The sequence below is a fragment of the Myotis yumanensis genome, unplaced genomic scaffold, assembly GCF_028538775.1.
Source record: "Myotis yumanensis isolate MYYU_CA2020_CCGP unplaced genomic scaffold, mMyoYum1.0.hap1 SCAF_7, whole genome shotgun sequence".
In the NCBI taxonomy this organism is placed as follows: domain Eukaryota; kingdom Metazoa; phylum Chordata; class Mammalia; order Chiroptera; family Vespertilionidae; genus Myotis; species Myotis yumanensis.
Window position 1 is genome coordinate 8,798,356 of NW_027223758.1, and position 27,836 is coordinate 8,826,191.

General features: G+C 45.6%; 1 protein-coding gene across 4 annotated transcripts in view; it reads right to left on the reverse strand.

The window, feature by feature from the left end:
- Window positions 1-15,172, reverse strand: part of DOK5 (docking protein 5) — a 135,739-nt gene extending 120,567 nt beyond the window's left edge. The window contains exon 1 of one of the 4 annotated variants that reach the window (XM_070421390.1): window positions 15,124-15,172. Coding sequence is in view for 1 of the 4 variants with exons in the window: in XM_070421389.1 (XP_070277490.1) it covers window positions 14,383-14,448 (66 nt within the window). In the remaining 3 variants the exon portion in view is untranslated. Of the gene's footprint in view, window positions 1-14,290; window positions 14,336-14,382; window positions 14,696-14,974; window positions 14,998-15,123 lie in introns of those variants that run through there. The other 3 variants (XM_070421393.1, XM_070421389.1, XM_070421392.1) reach the window with 3 other exon arrangements.
- Window positions 15,173-27,836: the final 12,664 nt, after the last annotated feature.

A 27,836-nucleotide genomic window follows, 5' to 3' on the forward strand; every position in this document is an offset into this window, starting at 1 on the left:
CTGGGTTTTGTTGTTGTTGTTGTTTTGGGTTGTTTGCAGTGGTTTTTAGCATTTTTAAATTTCTTCACCTTGTGCATGTAATGCAAAAAAGTTATTAAAAAGAATTGGTGTGTGTATGTGGTATGGTGTGGTGTGTGTGTGTGTGCGCGGTGTGGCATGTGTGTGTGTGTGTGTGTGGTATGGGATGTATGTGTGTTTGTGTGTGTGGTGTAGTGTGTGTGGGTGTGGGTTGGTGTGGTGAGTATGGTGTGGGTGGTGTGGTGTGTGTGTGTGATGAGTGTGGTGTGGTGTGTGTATATGTGTAGTGTGGCATGGGTGTATGTGGTATGGTATGTGTGTGTGTTTGTGTGGTGTGGATATGGTGTGGATAGTGTGGTGTGTGTGTGTGTGTGTGTGTGTGTATGTGTGTCTAGTAAAGTGTGTATGTGTGTGGGGTGTGGTATGGCATGCTATGTGTGGTATGTGTGTGTGGGGCTGTGATGTATATGGTGTGTGTGTGTGTGTGTGTGTGTGTGGTGAGTGTGGTGTGTGGGGGTGTGTGGTATGGTGTGCTATGTGTGGTATGTGTGGGGGGGTGTGATATAGATGGTGTGTGTGTGTGTGTGGTGAGTGTGGTGTGTGTGTGTGTGTGTGTGTGTGTGTGTGTGTGACATGTGTGTGTGTGGTAAGGGGTGTGTGTGTGTTCGTGTGTGGTGTGGTATGTGTGTGGGTTGGTATGATGAGTATGACATGGATGGTGTCATGTGTGTGTGTGTGTGTGTGTGATGAGTGTAGTGTGGTGTGTGTGTGGTACGGGATGTGTGTACGTTTGTGTGTGTGGCATGATGTGAGTATGGTGTGGGTTGTGTGTGTGTGTGTGTGTGTGTGTTATCATGTGTATGTGTGTGGGGTGTGGTATGGTGGGCTATGTGTGGTATGCGTAATGTGGTGTGTGTGTGGGGGTGGATGATGTGGATGGGGTGTGTGTGTGTGTGTGTGTGTGTGTGTGTGTAGCCATGTTTCATTACAGGTAGAGTTGGCCTTTTTTTCCAGAAATTCAATGCTGCCTTTTGAAAGTAATCAATGTAGAAAGCTACCTGTCCTTGTTTGGGGTCTGGCACAGTCACAGCATCAGAGTGGAATCCAAAGTTGTCTCTGCCATCCTCCACTCGGGAGGCCAATGGAGGGCAGGGAGGAGACCGACAGGGCCTACAGAGGCGATGTGTGCTTGGCATGCTTTTCACATCCACCATCCCGCTTGAGGCGGCAGGTGGGGAGGGAGCGAGGTGAGACCTGTCTATCTCCACCCTGCCACCAGGAGGCTGAGGTGCAAGAAGTTCAGGGACAGCTCTGGTCACAGCAGATGGCCAGCAGCAGGCCCGGGTACCAATCAGGCCCTTGTCATTCCAGCCAGGTTTCTCTCCTCCGAGGACTGTGGTTGGAATAATGCACAAGGGCTAACAACAAAAACCACACAAAGGAATTTCTTGGGATTTCTGAATATGCACATGATATGCTAGGGTTAGTGTCTGTTTCATAATTTAATATGCAAAATGCTGTCTTGGGGTTTCATTTATGTACTTAAATGTTTATTGAGCACCTACTGTGTGCCAGGCACTGAGAACTCAGCTGTGAACAACAAAAACAAAAACAATAAAAAAAACAGAAAAAGATATTACCTCTCAATTCTCAGAGACAAGTAGAAAAAAACAAACAATAAAGAGATGAAGATTTTAAAAGTAACATTACAGGTGAGGCGGCTGACTGAAGGAAACAAAAAGGGTGGTGAGACAGAGAATCCCCGAGGGAGGCCACCTGGAATGGGAGGGTCAAACACTGTCTGCGAGGGTGGCTTTTGAGCTGATAACTGAGCTAAGAGCCAGACATGGAGGAGCATCATAGATAAAGGGAAGAATCTGAGTGCAAACGACGTGAATGAACAAGACTGTCCTGTGAAGACCAGAGTGGCTGAAGCTTGGAGGGAAAGGGAAAGAGGCTAGAGACTCCGAATTAGGCAAGGCCTCGCGGTTCTTAGTATCTTGGAAGAACATAAGTGGAATATTCAGGACTTGCATCTAGCCAGCCGTGAAAAGATGAATACCCTCCCTCCACCCCCACCCAGGCTAGACCTACCTGAAGCATATTACAAGGCTGGCCAAGCTAATAAAAATATTGTTTGGGTTACATTAGGCAATATGTACTTATTTGAGTCAACACATAAATCTTTTTTTTTTACCTAACATGTGTTGATCAAATTTTCAATATTATAACTTTGTTTTTAGAATAAAAATAACAAACAGTAACAGTTAACATGATTTAGCATATTTCCTAGACCAAAGATTTCTACAGAGCATTTCCCAGGAAGGTGGGTTTTTTTTTAAGAAAGTGAATAACCTTTTGTGTGTTTCCAAACCCTTACTTAATAACTACTTTTTAAGTTCAGTAAATATCATACTCAAAAGAAAAAGGACTGCAAACTGGAGAGATTCTAATTACAAAATTGCCAAGAACTCAGTGTCATGCTTGAGAAGCCTATGTACAGAGGGTCTGTTTCTCATTTTAGATTAGCAAGCCCTTTCCAGAGCTCGCAGGGCACACTCTTGCCAGAGGAGAGGAGGCTGCGTGCTCAGAGGGGCTGGGGAACATCCGCTTTACAGGCAAATACACTTTGGGCAACAAGTCCCACTTGTGGGAATTTATTCACCAACGTGCTCACCCGCTGGGTGAGACGCTGAGTGGTATGCGGTACCATTTGTAACAGAAGGGGCGGGGGAGAGGGAGAATTACACAAATGCTCCACAACAGAGTTGCAGCTTGAATTCAAATTCAGGTTCTGCCACGTACCAGCCGTGTGACTTGGACGAAAATCTTAGTAACTCCGTTTCAGGATCTGTCAGATGCTCATTAAAATACTTCATGCACATATTTAATAACAATAAAAAGAAAGGAAGGAAAGGAGGAAGCATGAAGAAATAAGCAAATAACTACATGAGTTTGGATGTACCCACACACTGGAATCCTATCTTATCATTCAAAAGCATGGTAGGTTGCTAAACAAGAAAACCATGAAACAGGAAAATTATAGATTATGCACATAAGCACACATATACACAAAACTTCTGGTACATAGACTATTCTGGAAGAAACTCTTCATGGTGGTTGTTTTTGGGGAACGAAACTAGGTGATTCCTGTGGACAAAGATGAAAAGAAATCTTACCATTCAATGCATAAACCCTGAACCTTCAACGTTCATACCATCTGTACGTATTTCCTATTCCCAAAAACATCCAATAAAATTTAATTTGAAGGAGGTCAATCCAAACCTCCAGCATTAAGTGCTGTATTCCCTGATACTGAATTTGGAGGTTACATACCAACAGTAATTACATGCCAATGAGAAATTCTAGAACATTCTACCACTCAAGAGTAGCACCTACAACAAAAATCAGCTGGGACCTGCAGTCTTCTACTTGTCTTCTTACCCTGGAATATCCCATTCTATTATTCAGACCATTTACTATGGGCTGAAAGCTGGGGACACAGCACTGAACAACATAGCCAGGGTCATTTGTCTCAAAGAACTTACATCCTAGTGGGAAAAAAACATAAACAAAAAAAAATTTAAGAAGAATATATCCAGCACAAAAATAAGAAAATTCGTCTTTAAAAGTCCTCTGTATACCCACATTAGAGCAGAATCCCCGAGGGATGCAGGGAGTCTTTAGCCGTGGTGGGCAGGGCAGGGCAGGGCATTTGAGGCGGGAAGTAAAAGCTCAGGCCTGGATACCAACAGTCAGCTCCCAGCCAGGAGAAAATCAGAGAGAAGGCGGATTCAAAGGACTAAGCTCCCAGCAACACACTCTCCAGAGAACTGTTCCTCTCCACCCTCACTAAACACCACATTTGTATCTGAATCAATAGATGTTGAAGACCAGACTGGCTTCATAACATCTATATTTGGGGCCTCTGTTGGTGAATTACAGCCCAGGTTCTAAAGTGGTTCCTTTGCAAATGAGCCCAAAGAACTGCATGTTGGCAGAAAGAAACCTGGAAACCTGAAGAAATGGTTCGTTTGAAGAGTCCATTTTGCTAGGGGATTCGCGGAGGTATGATTTCTTAGAGGTTTTGTAAATAGATTTCTTTTATTGAGTTAATATGTGGTGTTAAGATGATAAAATGCATTTTAAGAATTTAATTGCTTTCCTAAACAGTGAAACTTATGTTAAGTAAAAGCTTTGAATTCAAAGCAGTGTTTTAATTTAAATTAAATTAGTCCATTCATAAGACTGGCTAATTTCTCTATTAACCACTAAAGCATTCATTGTATATGTGAATGAAGGAAAGATAAAGGCTTAGGCAAGAGTGGGGGAAGGAGTGGGGAAGGCTTAGGCAAATTTGAGTTAAGTTCCTGGGTTCTGGGGGGTGAGAAGTGACATATGCACCTATCATAATATCAGATGGAAGTTCCTTAAGAGGATGCTATTGAACACATGGGCTTTTTTTCCTTTAAGACCCATATGTCTGAAAAATATTAATATCCATTTATGAATATATAGAGAGAATACACATTTTTTAAAATTCTCAAAACTCAATGGTTAAAAAACAAACAACGCAATAGAAAATGGGCACAAAACATGAATAGGCATTTTCATCAACACACACACACACACACACACACACACACACACAGAACGTGTGAAATATAAAGAATAGTAACCACATCAAATGCTGGTGACAGGGAATTCTGGCGAGGGTGCAGAGAAGCTGGGTCACCCACACACTGCTGGGTGAATGTGAACAACAGTTTCCACTGTGGAAAGCAGTTTGGCAGTTTCTCAACAAAACAAACAAGAACTACCAATGTAACCCACCCACTGCTCTCCTGGGCATTTACCTGGAGGTGTTACGGAATACAGGGTATGTTGTCTTTCCCTGGAGAGAAAGAGTGGGAGGAGGCGGTAGTTAGAACACAAAAGGTTTATTAAGCTTTAGAGGGAAGAGACCACAGCTTGATGCGTCAGGGAGCACACAGGCAGAGTGGCTATGGCTCCGGAGCCTTCGCCAGGCTGCATTCATATGGTGCTGGTGAGTCCTGGTTCCTGGTTCATCTTCCAGGTCCCTCTTTTGGTGAGCTGGTACCAGCTGGCACAAGTATAGGAGGGCTACATGCTCCAACATATTATGCATGTCTCATTAGCATTTTAAATCTCCACCCAGGGGTGTGTTTTCTACTATCATAATGAGCAAAGGTCACCAAAAGGACAGTCTTAAGAGCTACTGCGCAAGCACGATTTTAGGGACTTTCCCTTAACGGATGGCATCTTTTCTGAGGTTGAAAGCATTCCTAGCCTGTGGAAGGGGGAACAGTGCGCTGCTATCCTGGCTCTGTGCTCGCATCCAGGCCCCTATCACTCTCTGGCAGGTGGCCTCCTACAGAGGTATGAACCCTTCCGTTCACTCAGAAACAAGTGCACAATGTTTATATCAGCTTTACTCATAACAGCCCCAAACTGGAAACCACCCCAAATCTCCTTCAACAGATGAATGACAAAATAAGTTATGGTACATCCTGGCTGTGGAATATTACTTAGCAATGAAAAAGGAATTGACCATGGGTACAATGATAATTCCAGAAAAGTTACATACTATTCTTAAAATTGTAGAAATGAAAAACAGATTAGTGGTTGCCAAGGACTTTGGGCTGTGGGAGAGGGAAAGGGCGGGAGGAAGGACCCTGCGGTGATGGTGACAGAATGTTCTGTATCTGACTGTAGCAATGTCAGCATCCTGGCTGTGAAGTTGTGCGATGGATCTGAAAGATGTTACCATTGCGGGAAACTGGGTAAAGGACACGGGATATCTCTTTGTATTATTTTCACAACTGCATGTGACCCTACCATTATCTAAGTAATTTTTTAAAATGAGACTGTGGTTCTTAACTTTTTGGGAGATGTAGAGAGTGTGTGGTGAGAAGGCCTGGGAGATCCATAAGAATCTGATAGAAACTATGAAGCATCACCTAGAAAAACCACCTGCATTCTCTCCCTGGAGCCTGTTTGAGGACGACTCGGCTCAAGATCATAATCCACTTCAGCTGTTTCCATATCTTAGCTATTGTAAATTGTGCTGCTATGAACATAGGTATACATATATCCTCTCTGATTGGTGTTTCTGATTTCTTGGGATATATTCCTAGAAGTGGGATTACTGGGTCAAATGGGAGTTCCATTTTTACTTTTTTGAGGAAGCTCCATACTGTTCTCCACAGTGGCTGCACCAGTCTGCATTCCCACCAGCAGTGCACAAAGGTTCCTTTTTCTCCACATCCTCGTCAGCACTTGTCGTTTGTTGATTTGTTGATGATAGCCATTCTGACAGGTGTGAGATACCGCATTGTCGTTTTGATTTGCATTTCTCGGATGATTAGTGACTTTGAACATGTTTTCATATGTCTCTGAGCCTTCCTTATGTCCTCTTTGGAAAAGTATCTATTTAGGTCCGTTGCCCATTTTTTGATTGGGTTGCTTATCTTCCTCTGGTTAAGTTGTATGAGTTCCCTGTAAATGTTGGAGATTAAACCCTTATGGGTGATAACCTTGGCAAATATGTTCTCCCATGCAGTGGGCTTTCTTGTTGTTTTGTTGATGGTTTCTTCTGCTGTGCAGAAGCTTTTCACTTTGGGTTTTGGAAACAGCTGAAGAGCCCATCAGCAGATGAGTGGATTAAAAACTGTGGTACATCTACACAATGGAATCCTACACTGCTGTAAAAAAGAAAGAGCTCTTACCATTCACAACAGCATGGATGGACCTGGAGAGCATTATGCTAAGCAAAATAAGCCAGTCAGAGAAAGATAAATATCACATGATCTCACTCATTTGTGAAATATAATGAACAACATATACTGATGAACAAAAATAGATCCAGAGACACAGAAGCATCAAACAGACCGTCAAACCTCTGAGGGAAGGCGGGGGAGGGGTGGGGGGTAAGAGACCAACCAAAGAACTTGTATGCATGCATATAAGCATAACTAATGGACACAGACACCGGGCAGGGTGAGGGCATGTGCTGAGCAGGGAGAGGTGGCCAGGGAGAAGTCAATGAGGGGAAAAGGAGACATATGTAATATGATATGTAATACTTTAAACAATAAAGAATTTTAAAAATAATAATAATAACAAAAACAAAACAAAACAAAAAGAACATAATCCACACAGCTCAAGTTACGATCTCTGGGATCCAGGCCATGAACAGAGGCTTAGAAAAAACTAGTGAAATAAAGGCAGTCCCCACCTGCTCCGCACAGTTCTGCGTGCAGATCCTCAACCCAAATTTAGCCTTCTGCATTCTAGAAAGAAACTATTTTAACTTCGACATTCACAAGTATCTGTGGCATTTCTTAACTCACAATTGCACTTTGAAATTCTCCAAAATGGGGGCTGGTGGGAGGGAGGCAGCAGAATCCGTTCTGGCTTTGGATCTCCAAAGGTTTATTGCCACCCAGCTGGGAGCAATGCGGAGAGAGAGGAAAATCATGCGCCCTTCCTCATGCCCCAACCCCGGGACAGGGAGAGATCTGAAGGTACCTTCCACCTGACCAATGACCTTGTACTGAGACTAGTTCCCCCTGAACTATCTCGAATATACTAATGTCAAGTTCACAATACAAGTCCAAAATCAGCCTGTTAATTCCTCAAGGATGTTGACTGTGCCTATCTAATTTAAGGCGGTTTATCTTGAGCTTAACACTAGTAGGCACTCAATAAATATTTGATGAATGATAAAATGAAAGCAAATATATCCCAAATGAAAACTAAACTCTTCAAATACCAAAGATAATGATTCCCTGACAAAAACTACCAAACTGCTTAAAAATAAATATTTCTCATCTTCTACACTGGCAGATGGATAAGAAAGCATCACAACAGTAATTTTGTTTATGTCCACACACAAAGTCGCTAAATTGGCCATTCTTGGGTAAATCGGTTTTGGGGACTATGATTAAAGGCTGACTTTATGCATAATTAATCCTGTCATCCACGCGGGCCACTGAATGCCGATGCCTGAAATGCCAGCAGGAGAGCACGGCGGACATGGGAACCCGGGAAGCTGATTCAAATTGGACCAAAATGCTGTGTGCTCTTGACTTGGGCCCGTGACTTCCGTCTATCGGGCCATAAATTTCATGACTGGCAAAGTTACCTCCAACGTCTCTTTCTTTTAAGGAAGAAAAGCCACACTTCATACATCTTACTGAACAGTTGTGTTTGTCTCATGTACCAACAGTATCTGATAAAATCATTCTATTTCTGTGGTTTTCATATGATGATTGTGACTTTGTCATGGTATCATTAAAAAAAAAAAAATGCAGATTCCTAAACAGCCCTAAATCCAAAAACCCTAACTGAAATATGAATGCCTCTTTGGCACACTGGGTCAGGTGAAACAGAAACCAAGGGGAAGAAAATACGTCTTCCTAAAATCTGGCCATTTACTAACCAATTTTTCAAATCCATTCTTTGCCTCCCGGACAGACCCCCAAGTAGACAGAAATACCTGCTGGTCGGATGAGCTCCCTCCAAGCAAAGTCAACGGGGATGATTTTTTTCTGGTGTTGATGCCAGTGCCTTTTATCTAAGCATCATGGACAGTCTTGCAATGGCAGAGGTTCCTTCTGTACCCAGCATCGGTGCCAGGCAGCCTTTGTGTTCACATGTTCATTATTTCATACATATGAAGTTTGTTTTCCTAACTAACCAGCAAGTTCTTTGAGGGTGAGAGCTACTGCCACAGAAGCAGTGGAAATAATAGCCACCTAAGCGTCCTCATCCTCCAAGGGCAGGGGAGGAAGAGTGAGAGCAGTAAGCAACATTAGCTGGGTTCCCACTGGACCAAGCATTGTGTTAAGCCCTTTTACGAGGATCATCTACTAGGTGTATATTATGAGTCTCCCTATTTTTACAGAAGACTGAGGCTTACAAATGTTAAACAACTCATCCAAAGTCACATAACCGGTTGCTGAATGGATTTCAACATAGCCTCATGTCAAAGAATGTGCTTTATATATATAGTCCATAGTGATCGTTCCATGCATTCATTCAAGACATCTTCATCACATGCCCGCTCCATGCTGGGCACTGTTCCAGGCACTCGGGTTCACTTATCTACACTAATAAAAGAGAAACATGCAAATTGGTGTCTCTCCGCTATGCTCACCAGCCAATCAGGATGAGTATGCAAATTAACCCAACAAAGATGGTGGTTAATTTGCATATGCAAGCGCAGAGTGAAGACTGAAGACTGAAGAGGTATGGCTTCTCTGCTGCAGCTGGAGTGGAGAAGCCAAGCCTCACTGCAGCCAGAACGGAGAAGCCAAGCCTCGCTGCTGTGGCCAGACCAAAGGCCTAGGTCCCGGGTGCCACAGGAAAACTGGTGCCGGCAGCCAGGGGAAGGAAGGCCTATTGCGCAAATCTTCGTGCAACGGGTCTCTAGTCCTATAAAATAAAAGGGTAATATGCAAATTTCCACTCTCCTAAGAGTGGAAAGTTCGGGAATGATTGGTCACTATGACATGCACTGACCACCAGGGGGCAGACACTCAATGCAGGAGCTGCCCCCTGGTAGTCAGTGTGCTCCCACAGGGGGAGCTGTGCTCAGCCACAGCCACACTGATGGCTGCGAGTGCAGCAGCAGTGGCGGGAGCCTCAGATTCCTTGGTGGCAGCACTAAGAATGTCCGACTGTGGTGTAGGCCCACTCCCCTTGGACAGCCCCCGAGGGCTCCCAGGCTGCCAGAGGGATGTCTGACTGCCAGCTTAGGCCTGTTCCCCGGGTAGAGGACCTAAGCTGGCAGGTAGACATCTCCCAAGGGGCCCCAGACTGCGAGTGGGCACAGGCCGGGCTGACAGACCCCCCGCCCCCTCCCCCAAGTGCATAAATTTTTGTGTCCCAGGCCTCTAGTTTATATATATAAAAGCCCAGTGACCAAACGGCTGAACAACCAGAACGACCAGTCGACCAGTCACTGTGATGCACACTGACCACCAGGGGCAGACTCTCAACGCCGGAGCTGCCCCCCCCCCCCCGCCCCCCCGGTGGTCAGTGCACTCCCACAGTGGGAATGCCACTCGGCTGACCAGGATGAGCAGCGCTCCCACATCTGGTCGATCCCCGCAGGCCACACCCCTGACCAGTGCACGAATCCATGTACCAGGCCTCTAGTAATATAAATAAAAGATAGAGATTTCCCAGCCTTCACTGAGCCTCACGTGCTATCTGGGGGATACAGGCAATCAATAAGTAAACTCTACAGACCAATATGTGAGGCAGGTGATAAGGCTAGAGAGAAAAAAGGGAAGGGATATAGGGGGAGGAGGAGGGAAGAAATAATAAAATAGGGTGTCTGGAAGGCTTCAATGAGGAGGTGGCATTTGAGGAAAGGCTGAAGGAGGTGAGGGAGGCAGCAGGGGGAACAGCATCCCAAGCAGAGGGAACTGCAGTAGAAAAGGGTCAGAAACTCAGAGCCCATTGTAAAGCTTTTACTCTGAATTGCAGGGAAAGACACTGGTGGTTCGAGCAGCCAGGGAGCCAGATCAGGAGGTCATTGCAATATTACAGGGAGGACCTGGGGGTGGGAGGGCTCAGCCCAGGGTGGTAACTGTGAATGGTTAGAGGGACAGTCGGATTCTAGATGCATTTCAAAGACAGAACCCACAGAATCTCCTGATGGTTGGTCTGGGAGTGAGAGCTAAGAGAAGGAGAGAGGAATGAGGTTTGATTGCTGCTTGCTTGTTTGACATTTACCAGGGCAACTAAAATGCTGGGCCCTCTCCTGGCTGAGCTGCAGCCTCCAGCAGAGGCTGGTGTGGATAAAGCCATCAGGGTTAGGGTGCTTTCGGTCTGAGGCAGCTGTCAGAGGTCCGGGGGAGATGTGGGCTAGACAGGAAAGACAGGCCTTGGTAGACAAGAGCCCAGAGGCATTATTTAAAAATGAGCAGTCTAGGGGAGGGATGTAGATGAAAACACTAAATGTGAGTTTAAGCTCTGAGGTCTGGATTGTGGACAAGCCAAAGCAAATATTGATTGGGCTATCCTCTCCGTAGCAGAAGAAGAAACCAAGGAGGACAGTTAAACTCTTCCATGCAAGCCACACACTCAGGTTAATGATGTGCAAGCGGTCTGATTCACCACTCATCCAAGGATACATTTTTAGGGCCTTTTTGGGGGTTAGCCAAATAATTGTAGACAGCTGCTCCCCTGCTGACCCCACAGCCCCCCAAATAGTAACATGGACATTCCTGAACAAATTCTGCCCAGGGCACAGCTTGAGGCCTCCATGAGGCAGCGGAGAGTAAGCTGGAGAGTGAAGATGTGAAGATACCGGGACTTTTGAGTAATAGGAGTTGAATTTCATTAAGCTTTTCTATGTTTAAAGAAAAGTCAATATGTATGTGATTACCTAATCACTTAAACTGGTTAGGATCTCAACTAAAGATGAGCACTTGTCCACTATCCATTTGTGGGGACAGTCTTAGAATGTTTCCTGTCACATTAAAAAAGAATCACTTAGATGTATATAATTTGTAAAAGCTTCATCCAGTGGGAATGCCTCCAGCTGCATAAACGTTTATGCTGCTGGGCACTTGAAAATATAAAAATAAAGAAATCAATAATCCCTATATCCTTCCACTGATTCCAACTCATCTTTGATTTTACTAAAGAAATCATACAGTCAGAATCACTGCTGTATGCTTTCACTGCATTTTTACGAGTATTATCTGATTTAATGCTCCCAACATAGATAATGTTCATTGTATACACTTGAAAACGGAGGCCAAGAAAGGTTAAGGGTCATAGAGCTGATGAGTCATAGAAGCAGAATTTGTTCTCTTTTTCCAAACCCAAGGGAGCATCTCCTGGCACAACAGCTGCTTTCCATGAAATGTTGTTTTCTTGTTTAATTATAAACCCTCCCAAACACGGTTCTAATCCACTGACACTTGTCTGGATTCCATTAATAAAACCAACATGTCATATTAGTTCCTAAAGAGGCTCATGAATTGCAGTTACGTGTTCACTCTGTGAAGTTCAAGGGGCACTGGCTGGGCACCCACTCTGTACCAGACACTCTGGCCTGCCTCCCTCAGACTTACACCTGTTGCCTGCGGTTCCAGCTCTGCAGCCTAGACGAGCACCATTACCAGGGCCCACTTTGGACAGAGGTCCCCTATACAGTTTCCCCGAAGCATTTCCCACCATTACTTGCAGTCTCCATTCAAAACTCTAGTTTGCATTGCTTTCTGACAACTACGTGAATAAGTTATATAATGAGAACACTTTTTAAAAATTTACTGGTGACAAAACCAATGTTAACAAAGAAGACCAGATTCCTTTGATCATATTTTTCAACCTTTCTCTCCATGAGCAATAACCATCTTCTAACAGATATTCTAAAATCGATGTGAGCGTTAACACAGTCTAAATGAATAAATCCTGAGAAAGTCTACTGCTCGCTGGCATCCAAAATACTCTAAGATATAAAATGAATGCAAACTATATTTCCTTTCCTTCTGCTCCAAATATCTGTCCATAAACATTGGCACACACATAGGACTATATTGTGTCAGTTGCAGTAATATAGAAAAATAATCTCAATTACCATAAGCTAGAAAGTTATGGTAACTAGTCTTTCAAATAAATCACCATGTGTCACAATTTGGCATAAACTCCGATCCTGATGAATAATTCACATTTTCTGCATTAATAATGCATGTCCTCTTCCTATTGGAATGCTCCCTAACGCAGAATGGCTGTCTCTGAGCAATTTCCTCAATTGACATGATGGAGTAAGTCTAAACTTAGAAAGGCGTCTTTTTAATGCTGCCTTTACTACTGTAACACTCTGGCTTGCCCATAAGATTATAAAAAATATAAAGTTCCTATCATTTCCTGCCCTTTGCATGAGAGTCGCTCAGTTAGGTGCCCAACAGTAGTTGCTACAGCTGCTGAGACTATCTGCAGAGCAAAAGCGGATCAAGGGAACCCAGGGCATGCTGGTGGGGATTGGTTAGTTTTGTGACATCTCTCCCTAATTATCTATGCACAATAGCACAGGGCATAAATGCTAAAACAAAACATGGTGATGGGCAGGAATGGGGGTGGTGGGGGGGAGAAGGAGGAGGAGGAGGAAGAAGAAGAAGAGGAGGAGGAGGAAGAGAGGGGGCAAAACGAACCAAGCAAGAGTTTTTAATAATTACAAATGCTTCCCATCACCAGGTTTTCTTTCCAAGCCATTTACCACAGTGAAATTATCAGGCACATAAAGGTGCCAAGGTGCCAACGACACATATTTGTAGAGAGACTTCACTATAACTCTCTTCCCAGTGGGGCCAGTCCACATCACCGTTGCCATTTATTATGATTTCAGACATTATTAAGTTAACTTGACTTCCCCCACCTCTCGCCAAACGCACACAATAAACAAAGACAGCCACAGCACCTGACGCGAGGCAAAGAGAAATGAGGTAGTTTGAAATTAAAAAAAAAAAAAAAAAAAAATCACGCCAGTATCCTCCCCCTCCCTCCAGCATCCTTTGTGGTCACTCAAGCCCAAAGGGAAGCAGAATGAGTTCTCTCTGAAGTCCCATCAACGCAGAGAACAGGGGGGAGGAGAGGAGCCATCCCTGTGCCTCCTCTGTCCGCGGTGAGTGCTCTCCGATTCATTCATTCTTTCCTTCAGCACCAATTTAGGGAACACTCGCTCTGTGCAGGGAGCAGGTCCCACCCAGCAGAAATCCACCACCCCGGCTAAGGACGGGGAAAATTCAGGCTCCGGCCCCGTCCCCAAGACGGCTGGCCAGAGGCCGCCCACGCCGCCTTTGCCAACACCTGGGACAGAGGTGGGTCACTGTCCAGGACCCCAAGTCCAAGGAGACCTTTCACGGGGCCGCAACCTCTCCCTGGGGTCAGAGGGTCGGCGACCTGGTCCGCACCGCGGGCGCCTGCCCCCTTTCTCCGCCTGCGGATCCCTCCCCGGGAAAAGTTCAGGCGGCGGCGAGTGGGAAGAGGGGCACCGGGCATCCGGCGGGCTCCGCACCCGCCCCGCTCCAGCTCTAACTCCCATGGCTACCGAGAAATATTTATTTCGAGTAGATGGGCTCCAGCGGCTACTGGAGCCGAACACGCGGCCACCATCGGAAAGCCAAGTCATCGGAGAGATAAAGATAGACCCATGACACGCCCAGACCTGGCCCTGCAGCGGCCGCCCCAGAGGCGTGGGTGCCCGCGGGGCGAGCAGCGCGCAACCCACCGGCGCGGCCGGGATCTTCCTCCCTCCGAGATGCTGGCTCCGGAGGAAGACAATTGAAGCAGCGAACAGAGGCAACGAGGACCGGTACTCACCCCCAGGCGCCTGCTCCGGATCCTCACGTACCCTTGCTTCACTATGTCATTAAAATTGGAAGCCATCCCGGACGGCCAGCCGGTGACCCGCTCACCCCAGCGCACGCACCAGGAGCGGCTTTTGGGAGGGTGGAGGGCAGGGTCCGAGGGGGCGTGGGGGCGGGGAGAAAGTTGGAGAGGGGAAGCTGCCTGGGCTGCGGCTCCGCGTGGCTCTAGAAGACGCACATCAGTCTGTCCCCCCAGACCCTGAAAGTGGGCGGCCGGCTCGCAGCCACTTTGGGGGAGCGCAGAGCGCGGCGGCGAGGCGGCTGGAGCGCCGGCGTCAGCTGACTCATCAGCCAGCCCGCCAGGAGGAGGAGCGGCGGCGGCTCGGGATCCGAGGAGGAGGAGGAGGTGCAGGAGGAGGAAGGAGGCGGAGGAAGGAAGGGGGTCGGAGGGGAGGAGCCGCGTGAGTCCCTGCGCCCCACCGTGGCCACCCGCTGGCCAACACACTCGCAAGCGCCCTCTGGGGCCCCCGCCCACCTGGCCGTCCCGCTTCCCCGAGCGATCGCGCCCCTCCTCCCTGCCCGAGAACGCCCGGCCGACCCCGCACCTCGCCGTCAGCCCTAGGAGACGTCGCTCCCTCTCTTCTCACTCCAGTGGCTTATTTTAGGAGGAGAGGAAATTTCACTTCTTCGCAGCCTCCGCCTACCCGGCCTCTCCCTCTAGCCCCATCCCTTCCCCAGAAGGGCTGACTCTTACCTCTATTGTGTGTGCATCTGGGGAGGTGGTGTTGCTATGGTTTGCCTTGACCTTGGCATATGAGGGCAGGGATACTGCCAGGGCTGAAGCTGCGCGCTCCGTCGGGTCTCCTTGGCGTCCTGGACCCAGCCCTGGTGACATCGGGTGCCACATTTTTATTGTGTGAGCCCGTCTTTCCCAGGGAATATGCTGCCCAGGGGCTAAGACTTGGTGTCACGTGTACCCCTCAAGGCTGGCCCAGAGCAGGTGCTCGATAAATCCTTAGTACCAGGCTCTGTCCTAAGCCTTTTAACCCCACCCTGGACTTTGGGAGGTGGGTCCCCCCTTGAGTAAATAGCAGGTCCATAGTTGGCCCCCAGAGCCTGGCAATAGAGCTCCGCTCCTGACCATCATGGGTTCCTGCCTAGAGAACAACATTAAGGGGGGCCAGGCTTGGCGCTCACCCCACTGGCCTTCCTTCCTGAAGTGGCGTGAGCTGATGATAGCCGCTAACATCTTTGGGGCTCCGGAGGCTGCACGGGGTGCTGATCCTGCTAAAGGAATAATGAGGACGATACTAGCACCCACATTTTGGGGAAACTGAGGCTCAGAAGAATGAGGGGACTGCCCCAGGTCACACGGGCTCGGCGGGGAAACACTGCCCTGTGCCCCTTCTGAAGAGCCGGTGTCATAGTCGGTGGCTGAGGAGGCCTTGCTAATCCTTTGCACTATCCGCACAGGCAAATACGGCATCAGAAACGTGACAATTCTTGTTCACTGCAGGTGACAAACCGAGGCTGGGGGGCTCTGGTCAGAGCTCTTGAGAAGGAAAACCCATGGTTAGTGACTCTTTGATGTTTGAAGTTCTTTCCACTTAAGACTATATGAGTCTCTCTTTTCTCCCTGGGAGCACCAGCTTTTAGTCACCCGGGTTCGATGGGTGTCAGTTAAAGAAGAGAAAAACCCAAGAATGTGTCATAGGGGAACTGAGGCCAAATTGGGACAAGCCAAAGGCAAGTACTGCGGCAGGGAAACTCTTTCTGCTAGGGAGTAACCAACCGCCAGCTGTCAGCATGTCGTCATTGGGTGGAAATGACGTTTTACCTTTAAATCTCTCACCAAAAGATGAGGAAATGATAACATCATTTAGAGAATTTTCATTGAAGGCTTAGAATTTAAACACACACACACACACACACACACACACCACTGTCCATGGTTGCCATGAAATAGACCTGTTCATGGAAGGCATTGGTCCAACACAGTATCATAGAAACAGTGAGGGATTTAGACATGAGGAGCTTGAAGCGAATGGCTCCAGATAGAAATAATTACTGAAAAAAAGTGAGACTGAGAAATCTTGCCCTTGGTAGTTAATGTTAGGAATAATCAACATCCATAAATAATTAAGCTAGAAGTAAGGAAATTGTAGAAAATATCAATTTAGATGTGAAGAGACAGGGATTTCTTTTTCTTTTTTTTTTTTCCCCCTCACCGGAGGATATTTTTTTCCATTGATTTTTTTTTTTTTTTTTTTTTTTTAGAGTGAAAGGGAGGGGGTGGGGGGAGAAAGAGAAACATCCATGTGAGACACTTTGATTGATTGTTTCCCACATGCGCCCTAACCAGGGCCAGGGATGGAACCTGCAACCCAGGCAGATGCCCTTGACCAAGAATAGAAATAGGGTTGACACGCTAACCACTGAGCACACCAGCCAGGGCAGGGTTTTGTTGTTGTTGTTTGTTTGTTTTATCGGCAAGACAAATTTACTTCTGCAGAAGGGCACGGTTGCCAGCTGAAAATCATGGGCAAAGCACACCAAATGGGAAGTTGTTTGGGTTTTCTTTCCTGACGTGGGTCTGCCCTGCCCCTCACTCTGACTTGATTGGTCAGGGCTCAGAGGGATTTTTTTTTAATTGCCAAGTTGAATTCAGTAGATGGTTTTACTTGTTTTGGGGGAAGTCAGTCTGATACACATGCAAGATGCACAGACTGTGCTCTATTATTCCTGGGATGGACGGCCACTGACTCTTCCCCGGAATGTGCAGGGCACACGTGGCAGGAGGGGAAAGAATGGTTCTCAGAGATGCTCAGTGTAAGCAGAGCTCACAGAGCTGCCTGGCTCCACCACTACACCTGCCAATCAGACACAGTCCCTCCCACACGCTGCAGGTTCACTGGAGATAAGTGAGACACACAAAACATCATTATGCCAACCCCCATTTTAACTCAGTTTTCACCACTTAGAACTTCTTATTTTAGTATCCATTTCTGTTTGCTTCCTCGGCATCCAGGCCCCCCTTTTCCAATAGGGTCAGCATTCCTCGCTACCCACAGCTCCCCGACAGGTGCTGAGCCTAGCACACTGCCTTCCTCTGGCCTCACCTATTGGTGCAGACCTGGGCATGTGACCTACACTGTCTGATTAGGGTTCATTGTGTTACTTTTACTGAATCCTGGGACAAAGACTCACTGAGGCTGAGATGCAGTCTAGATGGGTCCCAGGAGCTGTGAGAGTGGAGGCCACAGAGAAGCAGCAGAAACAAGAGATAAAGAGAAGCAAACCAAATCCCAATGACACCGTCCCAACCCCCTTATCCTGCACCCCACGAACCTATTACATTATTTAAGCACATGTGAGGCTGGTATCACAACCAGACTCCAAAATGCAATGACTTCAGTTGAATATGAGTTTCCTTATCTCTCATGAAACCGTCCAGGTGGGAGCCTGGCCTGGAGAGATAGAAGCTTACTCAGTCCACACCTGCTGGGTGTAGTCACTGCCCTTCCCAGGGAGCGGAAGAGAGCACGGAGGGAAAACAGCCGCCGAATAAAAGTGGCCCCAGATGTTTCAAATCCCTCTTCCTCTCGAATCCCACTGACTACTATTTTGTCACATGGCCACACCTCTCTCCAAGGGAGCACAGGGAATGCAGTCTCCATTCTGGCATGGATGGATTTCTGAAAGAACAAATCAGAATTGGTGTTGGACAGGTCAATTGGCACTTTCTGCCTCCCCAGTGCCATTCTTAGGTGATTTAATTGCACAAGCTAAAAAAAATTCCTTTTTTGCTTAAACCAGCTCAGACTGAGGTATTCTGTCCATTGCAACCAAAAGAGTCCTGTCGAAGGCACCATTGTTCTGTGAGTTGAAGCCTCAGGCATCTCAACTACATTCTAGATAAATATACCTAAAAGCCCCAGATTACTTGAGAAAATTCTATGTCATTTTGCCGTGAAACTACCTGCGACAAAAGAGAAAGTGACCTTGGCCATTGGGTCCAGTCTTGTCATTTGGGATTTACTGCTCTTCTAACTGAGTGATTCTGGTGGAGTGGATGAGGATGGGCCATTACCTTGCCCACGGCAGGCCTGGACCCCTGATCAAGTCTGGCCAATCAGCACAGGCCACCCTTGGATGCAGGGATTGCACAGCGATGGACATGTGATCTAGAAGACCCAATCAAAATCTTCCCTGGGGTAAGTAGATGAAAACACTGAGACACACAACTGTCCATGGCCATCTTGTTTCCAAAATGAGAACAAAGCCAAGAAAGGAGAAAGTGGGATTGGAGAGGGAGCTAGAAATAGAACCATCCCCTTCTCGGTGACACAATCTGTTTGCTTTTTGTCTTGTCTATTTGAGCCCATTTCACTTGGGTTATAGAGTGCACTCCCCATGGCTGGGACTAGTGTGAGACAAGGGAGGCGCTTGGGTGCACAGTGTAGGAGGCGCCCACACTGAGGGCCGCTTGAGTGCTGAGCCTCCATCCGCACAACCCTGACCGTGAGTGCTTCTTCAGCTTCTTCACACCATCCTGCACCCTACGTGCCTCGCCCGGTCCTGACCCTGATACCGCCTGTCTTAATCAGTGTGGGCTGCTATAACTGAATACCACATGGCTTTCTTCCTTACAATTCTGGCAGCTGAGAAGTCCAAGATGAAGATACTAGCAGATCCCTCTTCCCTGCTTGCAGACAGCCCCCTGCTCGGTGTGTGTTCACATGGGGGGAGGGGGGGGGGGCGGGGCAGGTTCTGGTTGCTCTTCCTCTTATTAAAAGAGCACTAATCCCATCACTCAGATCCCACCTTCATGGCCTCCTCCGCCCTCACCCAATCACCTCCCAAAGGCCCCACCTCGAACTATCATCACATCTCGGGGCAGGCCTTCAACACTCAGCCCACGATGCTGCCCTTACTAAAGACGCGCTAATTGAAATGAAATCAGTGTGAGTTCAAAGGAATCCACACAGTCATACTCCTACTTGGCCTCTTGTTGACATGAAACAAAACCATGTCCTGCATTGAAACAGACTTTTGTAACCAGAAATTAACTCAACAGTCACCTCCTCTGATGTATTCCAAGCAGAAATCCACTCCGACTGAGAGATGCAAACCTCATGCCTTTCTCTATGCGCTTCATTCAGCCGATTGTTATTATTGCTACTACCGTTATTATTGTTATTATTCAGCTCTTGGGGACAGAAAACTATGTGCAGAAATCCAGAAGATTCTGCACTTTCCTGGAGCAGGTGATGGGCTCCCAAGCTTCACCAAAGGAGGCTGTATTTTCACCAAATAGCACAAAGCACCAGGCTGAGGCGGCGATGGCACTTGGCCAGTATCTTTACCAAAAATAACTTGATCTTTGGCCCCGCGGCCCGCTGCTCTCAGTGGGAGAGTCCCAGAAACATACGCAGCCTCTCCTCCCACGAGGTGAGCTGGGGCTAATGAAAGCGAAAACCATGGGGCCTGGCTGGGGAGAGGCGGTGTGCTCTGCAGCGGGTCTCCCCCACTGACCTCACCCAGCTGAAGAAGGATGACTTGGGAGGCGGCCCCAAGGCAGGTGGGCAGGACCTGGGAACGGGGCTTGCTTTGGTTACTCATGGCTCGCTGCCTTCCTTCCTGCCTCCAACAAATATCGAAGGAGCACCTGCTCTCGGTGGAGACTGTCCACATAACCTGTCCCCATGGAGCCAGGAAAAGTAAACAAGCACATAAACAATTTATATAGTTACAGATGGCGGAAAGGAAGTGAGCCATATGCGGCGTAGGAAGTAACAAGCAGCCAAGTCAGGGAAGACCTCTCTGAAGAGGTGACATCTGAGCTCAGATGAGAAAATGAGAAGCTATGTGAAACCTCGGGCCAGTGCATTCCAGCTGGAGCAAGAACGCTTGAAAAAGCGGAGGTGCAGGAAAGAGCTTGGCCAGTTCAAGTTCAAGGGAAGGGCAGTGTGTCTTATCCCAGCGGAGGGAGAGGTGTGGAAGGCAGCCCTGGAGGTGGAATGGGACAATGTTACCCATGGCCGAGCAGCTGCCCGCAGTGAGGGTACTGCATTCTACTCTAAAGCAGTACAGCAAGCAGGGACATGTGATGGATATTTTCAAAATATGATTCTGTCTGATGAATTAAAAATAGACTAGAAGGAACTGGACTGGAAACGATGCGACCAGGTAAAAATCTGCTTCTAAAGACCTCACTCAAAATCTTGAAGGAAAGAGAAATGAGGCTGCTGATGAGGATATAAGTTTATATCGATGGATATAACTGTTTTGAAGCATAAGTGATGAAATCTATTAAACATCAAAAACTTTGATAATTGCTCATCAACAAGTGCCGCTCTGAGAATGTGTCGAAAGGCACAGCTATTCAGTGACAAGAATATTCACTGTGGTGTGTTTAGGATGATATGCATATTTAATATAATACTTATATCTTAATATCACATATGCTTCTTCACATAATATATACTTATAAACGTATTTTTCACATGGGAGTGTGTACATACATGCAACCAAATATCCAAAGGAGTTGGGATCAATTGGGTGTAATCGTTCCCCATTAAGCTTTGTTTTCTCTAAACCAGAATGAAATCTCCATAAAGTCCTGGCCTTTTTGGCAATGAGTAGGTAACAGAGTTCATTCTAGTTCAATCGCCATATAACATGGAATATCACTCATTTGCACTTAACCCCAGGCCCTGGTGTAGGCATGGGAGTACAGTGGGGGTTGGGAGTGGCTTCTTTGCTGTTTTCTGCTCTGCCTCTTCTTCCACATACTAGCTACAGGCTCTGGAGCCTCAGGGCTGGAGGTCAGAAGAGTTTGCTTGCTCCATGTTTTGCCTGGAAGAGGATGCCCTCTGGACAGCAGGTGTATAAATATTCATTCTTTCCCCTTTCAGATGGTCCTGTTGGTGGATTTACTCTAAGAGAGTCCCTACCTCTTCCCTCTGAGTGCTCAACTGGCCAGAGGAAAAGCTCACTCAGTGTTATCCCCATCAATGAATGGTCAGCTCATTCCAGAGCAGCCTCTGCTCTCAGCGCTGCCAGGAGTCAAGGCAACTGGTCAACCCCAGGCCTCCGCCTTTAGGCCACAGAGGGGTGGGTCAGGCACCAGTCCCTGTGTCCCTGACACTTGCAGGAACTCATATCTTCTTTCTAATTTTGTTAAATACCACTCCCTTGCTGTAGGTAATGGGTAGCTTGCCCCTCCCTGCCTCGTGGGGAGAACAATTCTCTGTCAAAAACCATTCTTCTTTAATCTCTTGAATCACCGTCTCATATTCAGGCTGGAGCTGCATGATCCAGGAATGCAGAAAAATGGTTCTGAATGACTTTCTACGGTTTCTGCACAGATGGCCCAGCACCTTGCTTTACAATGTTTTCTAAATGTTTTCCCGCCCTGGGCTCTGGAGCCTTCTGCTGGGATGGAATCAACAGGGAGAGTCACACTTACCATTCTGTTACACATCCATATCAGAACCATTAAAGCAGATGGAAAAGATGTCACTTCTCATTTGTTCATTCAACAGATATTATTCGAGCCAGGCTTGCTAGGCAGTGAGGGGCCAATGGGCCAGATAGAAAGAGATCAGACTCTGCCCTCATGCCGTCCCTCCTGGAGGTGCAAGGCATTAATAAAATACCCCAAGAAGTGTGAAAGGATGCATAAAGGAAAGTTCTGAGAAGTTGGGACAAGGGGAGAGGACCTGCCCCCTTCGGAAGAGGGCAGATGAAGAAATTAGGGTGAAGGTGCTATTATGTAGGGGAAGGGAGAGAGACAGCATGAATGCCCCAGGCAGGGCAGCATAGGTTACAGTGAGAACAGAAAGGTCAGGTGACTGGAATTTGGAGAGCAGGGAGACGCTAGCGGGCGAGGAGGCCAGGGAGAATAAAGGGGTTTCTGCAGCACAGACCAGCATGTTATCATTGATCTCTGCAGTGTGGTCCAGTTTTTTAAAAAAGAAGTTTTTTTATACATATTTTAAAAAAAACCCAGATTGAATATGTCCAAAGCTAAAATATTAGCGGCGGTTGTTAGCTGTTGGCAGGAATATTGGAAATGTTAATTTTGTCCTGTGCGCTTTATTAAAAAATATATAACTTCCCAATGCAATCTTAAAAAAATAGAACGACTATTTCTTTCTGCATGGGTGCACTCATGTCTTCAGTTTTATAACCAGAGACACAAAAGCAAACATCGCCTCCAGTGAACGTGCCTGGAGTGCAGGTTTTAGAGTCAGGGGCTCACTGGCTCGCCCAGACACTGGAGTTGTTTTCCTGATGAAGGAGCTCTGTGCTCTGGAGGTCAGTGAAACCACCCCAGGGAGATCTTAGTCCTCGCACGAGAGAAAGACCGAGGGGAGCAGCTACAGACAAAGGTAGCTGGCACGGACGGAGCCCTGCTTAAAAACAGAGCATGTGCAGCAGTTGCTGCAACAAGAGTAGAAGTCAATATTCCAGAAGCCTCCTCAGGGCCGGTCCCCAGTTTACTGAGTGACTCTGGGCAAGCCATTCATTCTCCTGCCCCATAAGTTGATCTGGGAAACAGGTAAGTGCGTCCAGCCTGACTGGCACAGTCTGTCCAAGTCTCTGGGTGAAATGTGTGAAGAGGGCGAGTGTTATGTTCAAAGTGCTCTGTTGATGTTAATTAATCCTCGCAGCGCCCCCAAGCCTTGGATCCTTATCCACGTTTCACAGCCCAGGGGCCTGCAGCAGAAAGACCAATGATGAGGAGCTGCTGCAGAACGGGGTGTGGCATCCAAAGAGGAAGCACTGAAACGCCACTGACACAACTAAATCTCGTCTGGAGGGTGTTCACGTTGAAAACAGTTTCCATGTCAATGAATTATAAGGTGGGGAAAAAATCAGACACATTTACAACAACATATGACAGGCAGACCCATCTGCAATTGTAGGGACACCTTTCTTAGACTGGTGACTGTAATTAGCTGAACATGTCAACTTTGCTTTCATCTCATTGGCCAGAGCTTAGTCACAGGACCTTGGCTTCTCAGAGAGATGGGGAGGGGGGCCGTGTAGGCAGCCAGGAGTCTATGGCAAAGGCTGGGGAACCTGCCAGAGAGGACCTAGGAGGGTGGAGTGACCAGTTAGAAAGCTGCTGGGGGACAGCTAGCAGCCGCTAACAACCACATCCCAACCTTACTGTGGCTGGAAGGAGATTCATAGTCTTCCCCACATCATCCCCCTTAGTATTTCCTACGATATCAGTAAGATTGCTTTTAGCTGAAAATAGCATAAAGCTCAGTCACCAGACTCTCAGATCAGAGGCATTTTTCAGGGTAGTTTTTGACATCTAAGACGCCATTAACTTCAGGGGGCACTACCATTTTATACACTAGTAAGGAAGAAAAATTACTACCAACCGCACTTTTCCAATCAATGGCCAACCACAGTCACTTAAATAGCTTTTTGAGGTAAATGGACATCCAACAAACTTCACAAAATAAAATGTAAAACTTGCTAAGTTCTGACACAGATATACCCATGAAATCACCACCATATCCCAGGTAATGAGCATGCCCATCACCCTGGAAGTTTTCTCATGCCCCTGCAAGCTCAGGCCACCAGGTTGTGGTGGCAACCATTGTGCAATATACCAGTGTCTCAAATCAGCTCTTTATCCCCTAAATCTTGGGGGGAAAGTTGTATTTTTTTCTATTTCCACACTCCTTGTCTTGTGGAGGCCTGTATAGGCTGATATGCATAGATCTAGTCCATTAAATTGCTGAATCATTCCATCATCCTATATAGTAAAAGGCTAATATGCAAATTGACTGAACAGCAGAACAACTGGTTGTTATGACGCACACTGACTACCTAAGCCGTCAGTGGGACATCCCCTGAGGGCTCCTGGACTGCTAGAGGGCGCAGACCAGGCTGAGGGGACACCCTCCCGCCCCACGCGAGTGCACGAATTTCATGAACCAGGCCTCTAGTATACAATAACACATTTTATTTCTCCTTCCTCCACTGGTGGAAATTAAAATCATTTCCATTTTATCCTATTACAAGCAATAGACATTAAATTGTTATGCCTAAAATATGAAATAAGAGCATCACTGTAATAATATCTTTCTACAAAATATCTAAAATCACTGTCAGTCATTGACAATATCAGAATTTTTAAAGAATGTAAGTGCTCATGGGCTTTTTAAAATGAAATCAAATAACTCAAAAGAATTTCTAAGGATTCTGTGCAATAAAAATGTCTGCTGTGGAAACTCTGCAGGGAGACTAAAAACTAAACTAATATATTTTAAATATTTCTTAGATTTCCCTTGTAAGCTTCAAAATTAACTCTCACATCAAGTCTATTGAAATAACTGCAAACATATAACTATGAATGATAGAAACAAGATCATATAGGACATTGCATTAGTATTTTAGCTCAAAGAAAGATAGCATTTGGTCTTCTGAAGTAACATGGACAAGATTGTGTTTCATTTACTCTTAGAATAAAATCCACACCCTCTTTGGCCTCAAGGTCAGACATAACCGGGAATCCCCATCCACCTCTCTGACGTCATCTACCTCTTGCCCCTGCACCCCCCACCTTCTTTCTGGCCCTGAAAAACACCACACTCCTCCCTCCTCTGTGTTTTAGCATTTGCTTATTCCTCTCTTGCACACACATTGCCTTCAGATTTTCACATGACTGACTTCTACTTGTCATTTAGGTCTCAGCATATGTTACTTCCTCTGAGAAGCTGCCTTGGCCTCTGAATCCAAAGAGTAGCCTTCTTCCACCTTCCAACCAAGTCACTTGCCCTCATAAAACTTTTCTTTTCTTCAAAACACTTATCACAAATAGAAATTGTGTGGTTTAATCATGTGTTAACGTGTTTCTTGTCTCTTCCCCACCTCCCTTTAGACTAAGCTCCAGTAGGGATCTTTCTTACTTGTCCACCACAGCCTCAGTGCCTGGCACAGTGCTCACCACGGCTGAATGATGAATGATGAATGAATGAATGAATGAATGAGCAAGTGAGTGAATGAATGAATGAATGAATGAAATTAAAGCAACACAGACAGTGCCTGCAGGGTATTATTTGATATTACATGCATCCTGAGATGTTGAACAAATAGTTAAAAACTATAATAATGAATTTTCTTTACAACATTAATAATTTTTGCTTTGAATTCTAATTTTTTATATTAGTATAACATTCTCTGTTAATGTTTTTGTGATGGTCTGGGACATCACTGCCCATTCTCTGCTTTTAATTTACAGATATCATTGTAAAGTATGCTAATCTTTGATTAGTATATTATTAAATGTATGTCTTCACTGAATAGTTTCATACATTTTCATTTTTAACATTTATTGGTATGTTTGGTCTTCCTGTCCTCTTAAGTTTTGTTTTCTGATTTTATGCTTTATGTTCCCCCTTTTCCCTATACATGCTGTTTTCTTTTTAATTTTTAGCAATTCTAGTGTTTAAATAAACATTGTTGACAACTGTTACCATCTAATCAACACAACCTGCTGCCTACATGAACATGACTGTTATGCCGGGAAATGCTTGCCCAGAAAAATAAAGTTGCCAGTAACTTGATTGCTATTTGCAGGAACTTGCTGAAAATCCATTTATCTGAACAATAGACTATTCACCTGGCTCTCTTCAGTACATGGAACAATAACCCCTTCTTCCTATTAAACAAGAGATTTCTCCAGTGGATTCATCAAACTATAGTTTGTTCTTTAAAGACTCACTTCAAAATCTTTGCCTCTCCACATCCATCAAACCTCTATTGCAACCTTTGCCAAATCCCAGTGAGGCTCCTGGGTTGAAAGACCAACCTTAAATCAGGACACAGAAACCTCATTGATAGCCCCTGTTGGCTCTCCCCTTTGGAGATGCTCCTGACACCACACCCTCCCGTCCTGCAGTAAACAATAACCTTGGCTTTGATCTGCAGGTTCCTTTGATGATCTTTTTGGGGAGTCAGCCAACAACACCATTCTATTTATATTCCCCAGGCAGTTAATTTCATAATTTTATGAATACATTTAAATCTATTTTTAATGTTATGTCAAATATTTTTAAAGTCTAACTTTTTGTAGAACATAAAAAAAAAACAAGCAATTTTAGTTCCCTGTGACCCTTCCCCTTTCTTAGCTTTTGTTGCTATGATGGTAGGGGATTATAATGATACAGATGGTGATGTTTTACATCACCTTGCTCTTTCAATAATGGTTTCTGACACCTGTATTAGGTTTTATAAGCATGTAAGTATCTATGATGGGAAATGGAGTACTGTTTTATGTGAGTTCCACTCTCCCCTTCTAGTATCTGTTATATATATCCAGTGAAGGCACACACACACACAAAAACCCTCGCATGTATATACAATCTGATATTTTTAATCCATAAATTTATTATTTACTAAAGGCCCGATGCACAAAATGCATACAAGAGTAGGCCCTGGCAGCCCCAGCTGCCTCAGCCCCCACAGCCCCGGCTGCCTTGAGGCCCTGTGGCCCCGCTCCCCACCCACTGGTCATTCTAGAATGTTGTTCAGGAAGATTAATCTGCCGTCCGGTTTAATTAGCATATTAGCTCTTTATTATATAGGATTGTTTTCTGCATCTTCTCGTTCAAGAATTCTTTTTGAAATTTGTGTTTCCATTGCTATCACATTTAATGAAACCCCACTATTAAATCGCACTTCTCTTGATTACTGCCCATGTTTTATACTGTCATTTTCCTTCTCTGAAATTCTTTGATATATTTTTATGAATAGCAGGAAGGTATCTTTGATTTTATTTTTAGAAAGATTACTTCACTGTTCCTTCCAGTAGAATGACTGAATTTAAATGCAAATCAGATGAAGTCTACAAAATTCAACATTGTAAATATCTCTACCAGTTGTATATATTTTTTAAAATGAGGACATAAAAATGGCAAGTCTTTATCCTTGGGTAGAAATTATATTTCTATGTCTTTAAAACTCCATCAAATTCGTAAGTCTGATTAGAAAGGATCAATGTAATGTGCTTTAAGATGGGGGTGGGGGAGCCAAACAAAATTAAATCAAGTAATCAACGTGGGCAAGAGCTACAGAATCTGTAACTAGCCCTGTAGGTTAGTGAATGTGTATAACTCGAATTTGGGGGTATAGGCTAATTGACCATATCTTGGAATTATAGACACATGATAAGAAAACTGAAATAGACCTCAATCTGTCCCAGCAGCTGGTCACCAAAAATCTTGTGGATGAAACTTGGGGTCATGAATAAATCCACTGAATTGGAATGATAGCTATATTCCTTAAATGTGAACACATTTCTTAAACTTAAAAATTAAGTCCATGAATTTTGAGAGTAACAAAACCATGAGTTGAGTGCACTTTTTATGCATTTGAAACATTTGAAGAAAATGAAAACTTCAAATTTTTATAAACATTAGTAAATGAAAAAGACTTGGT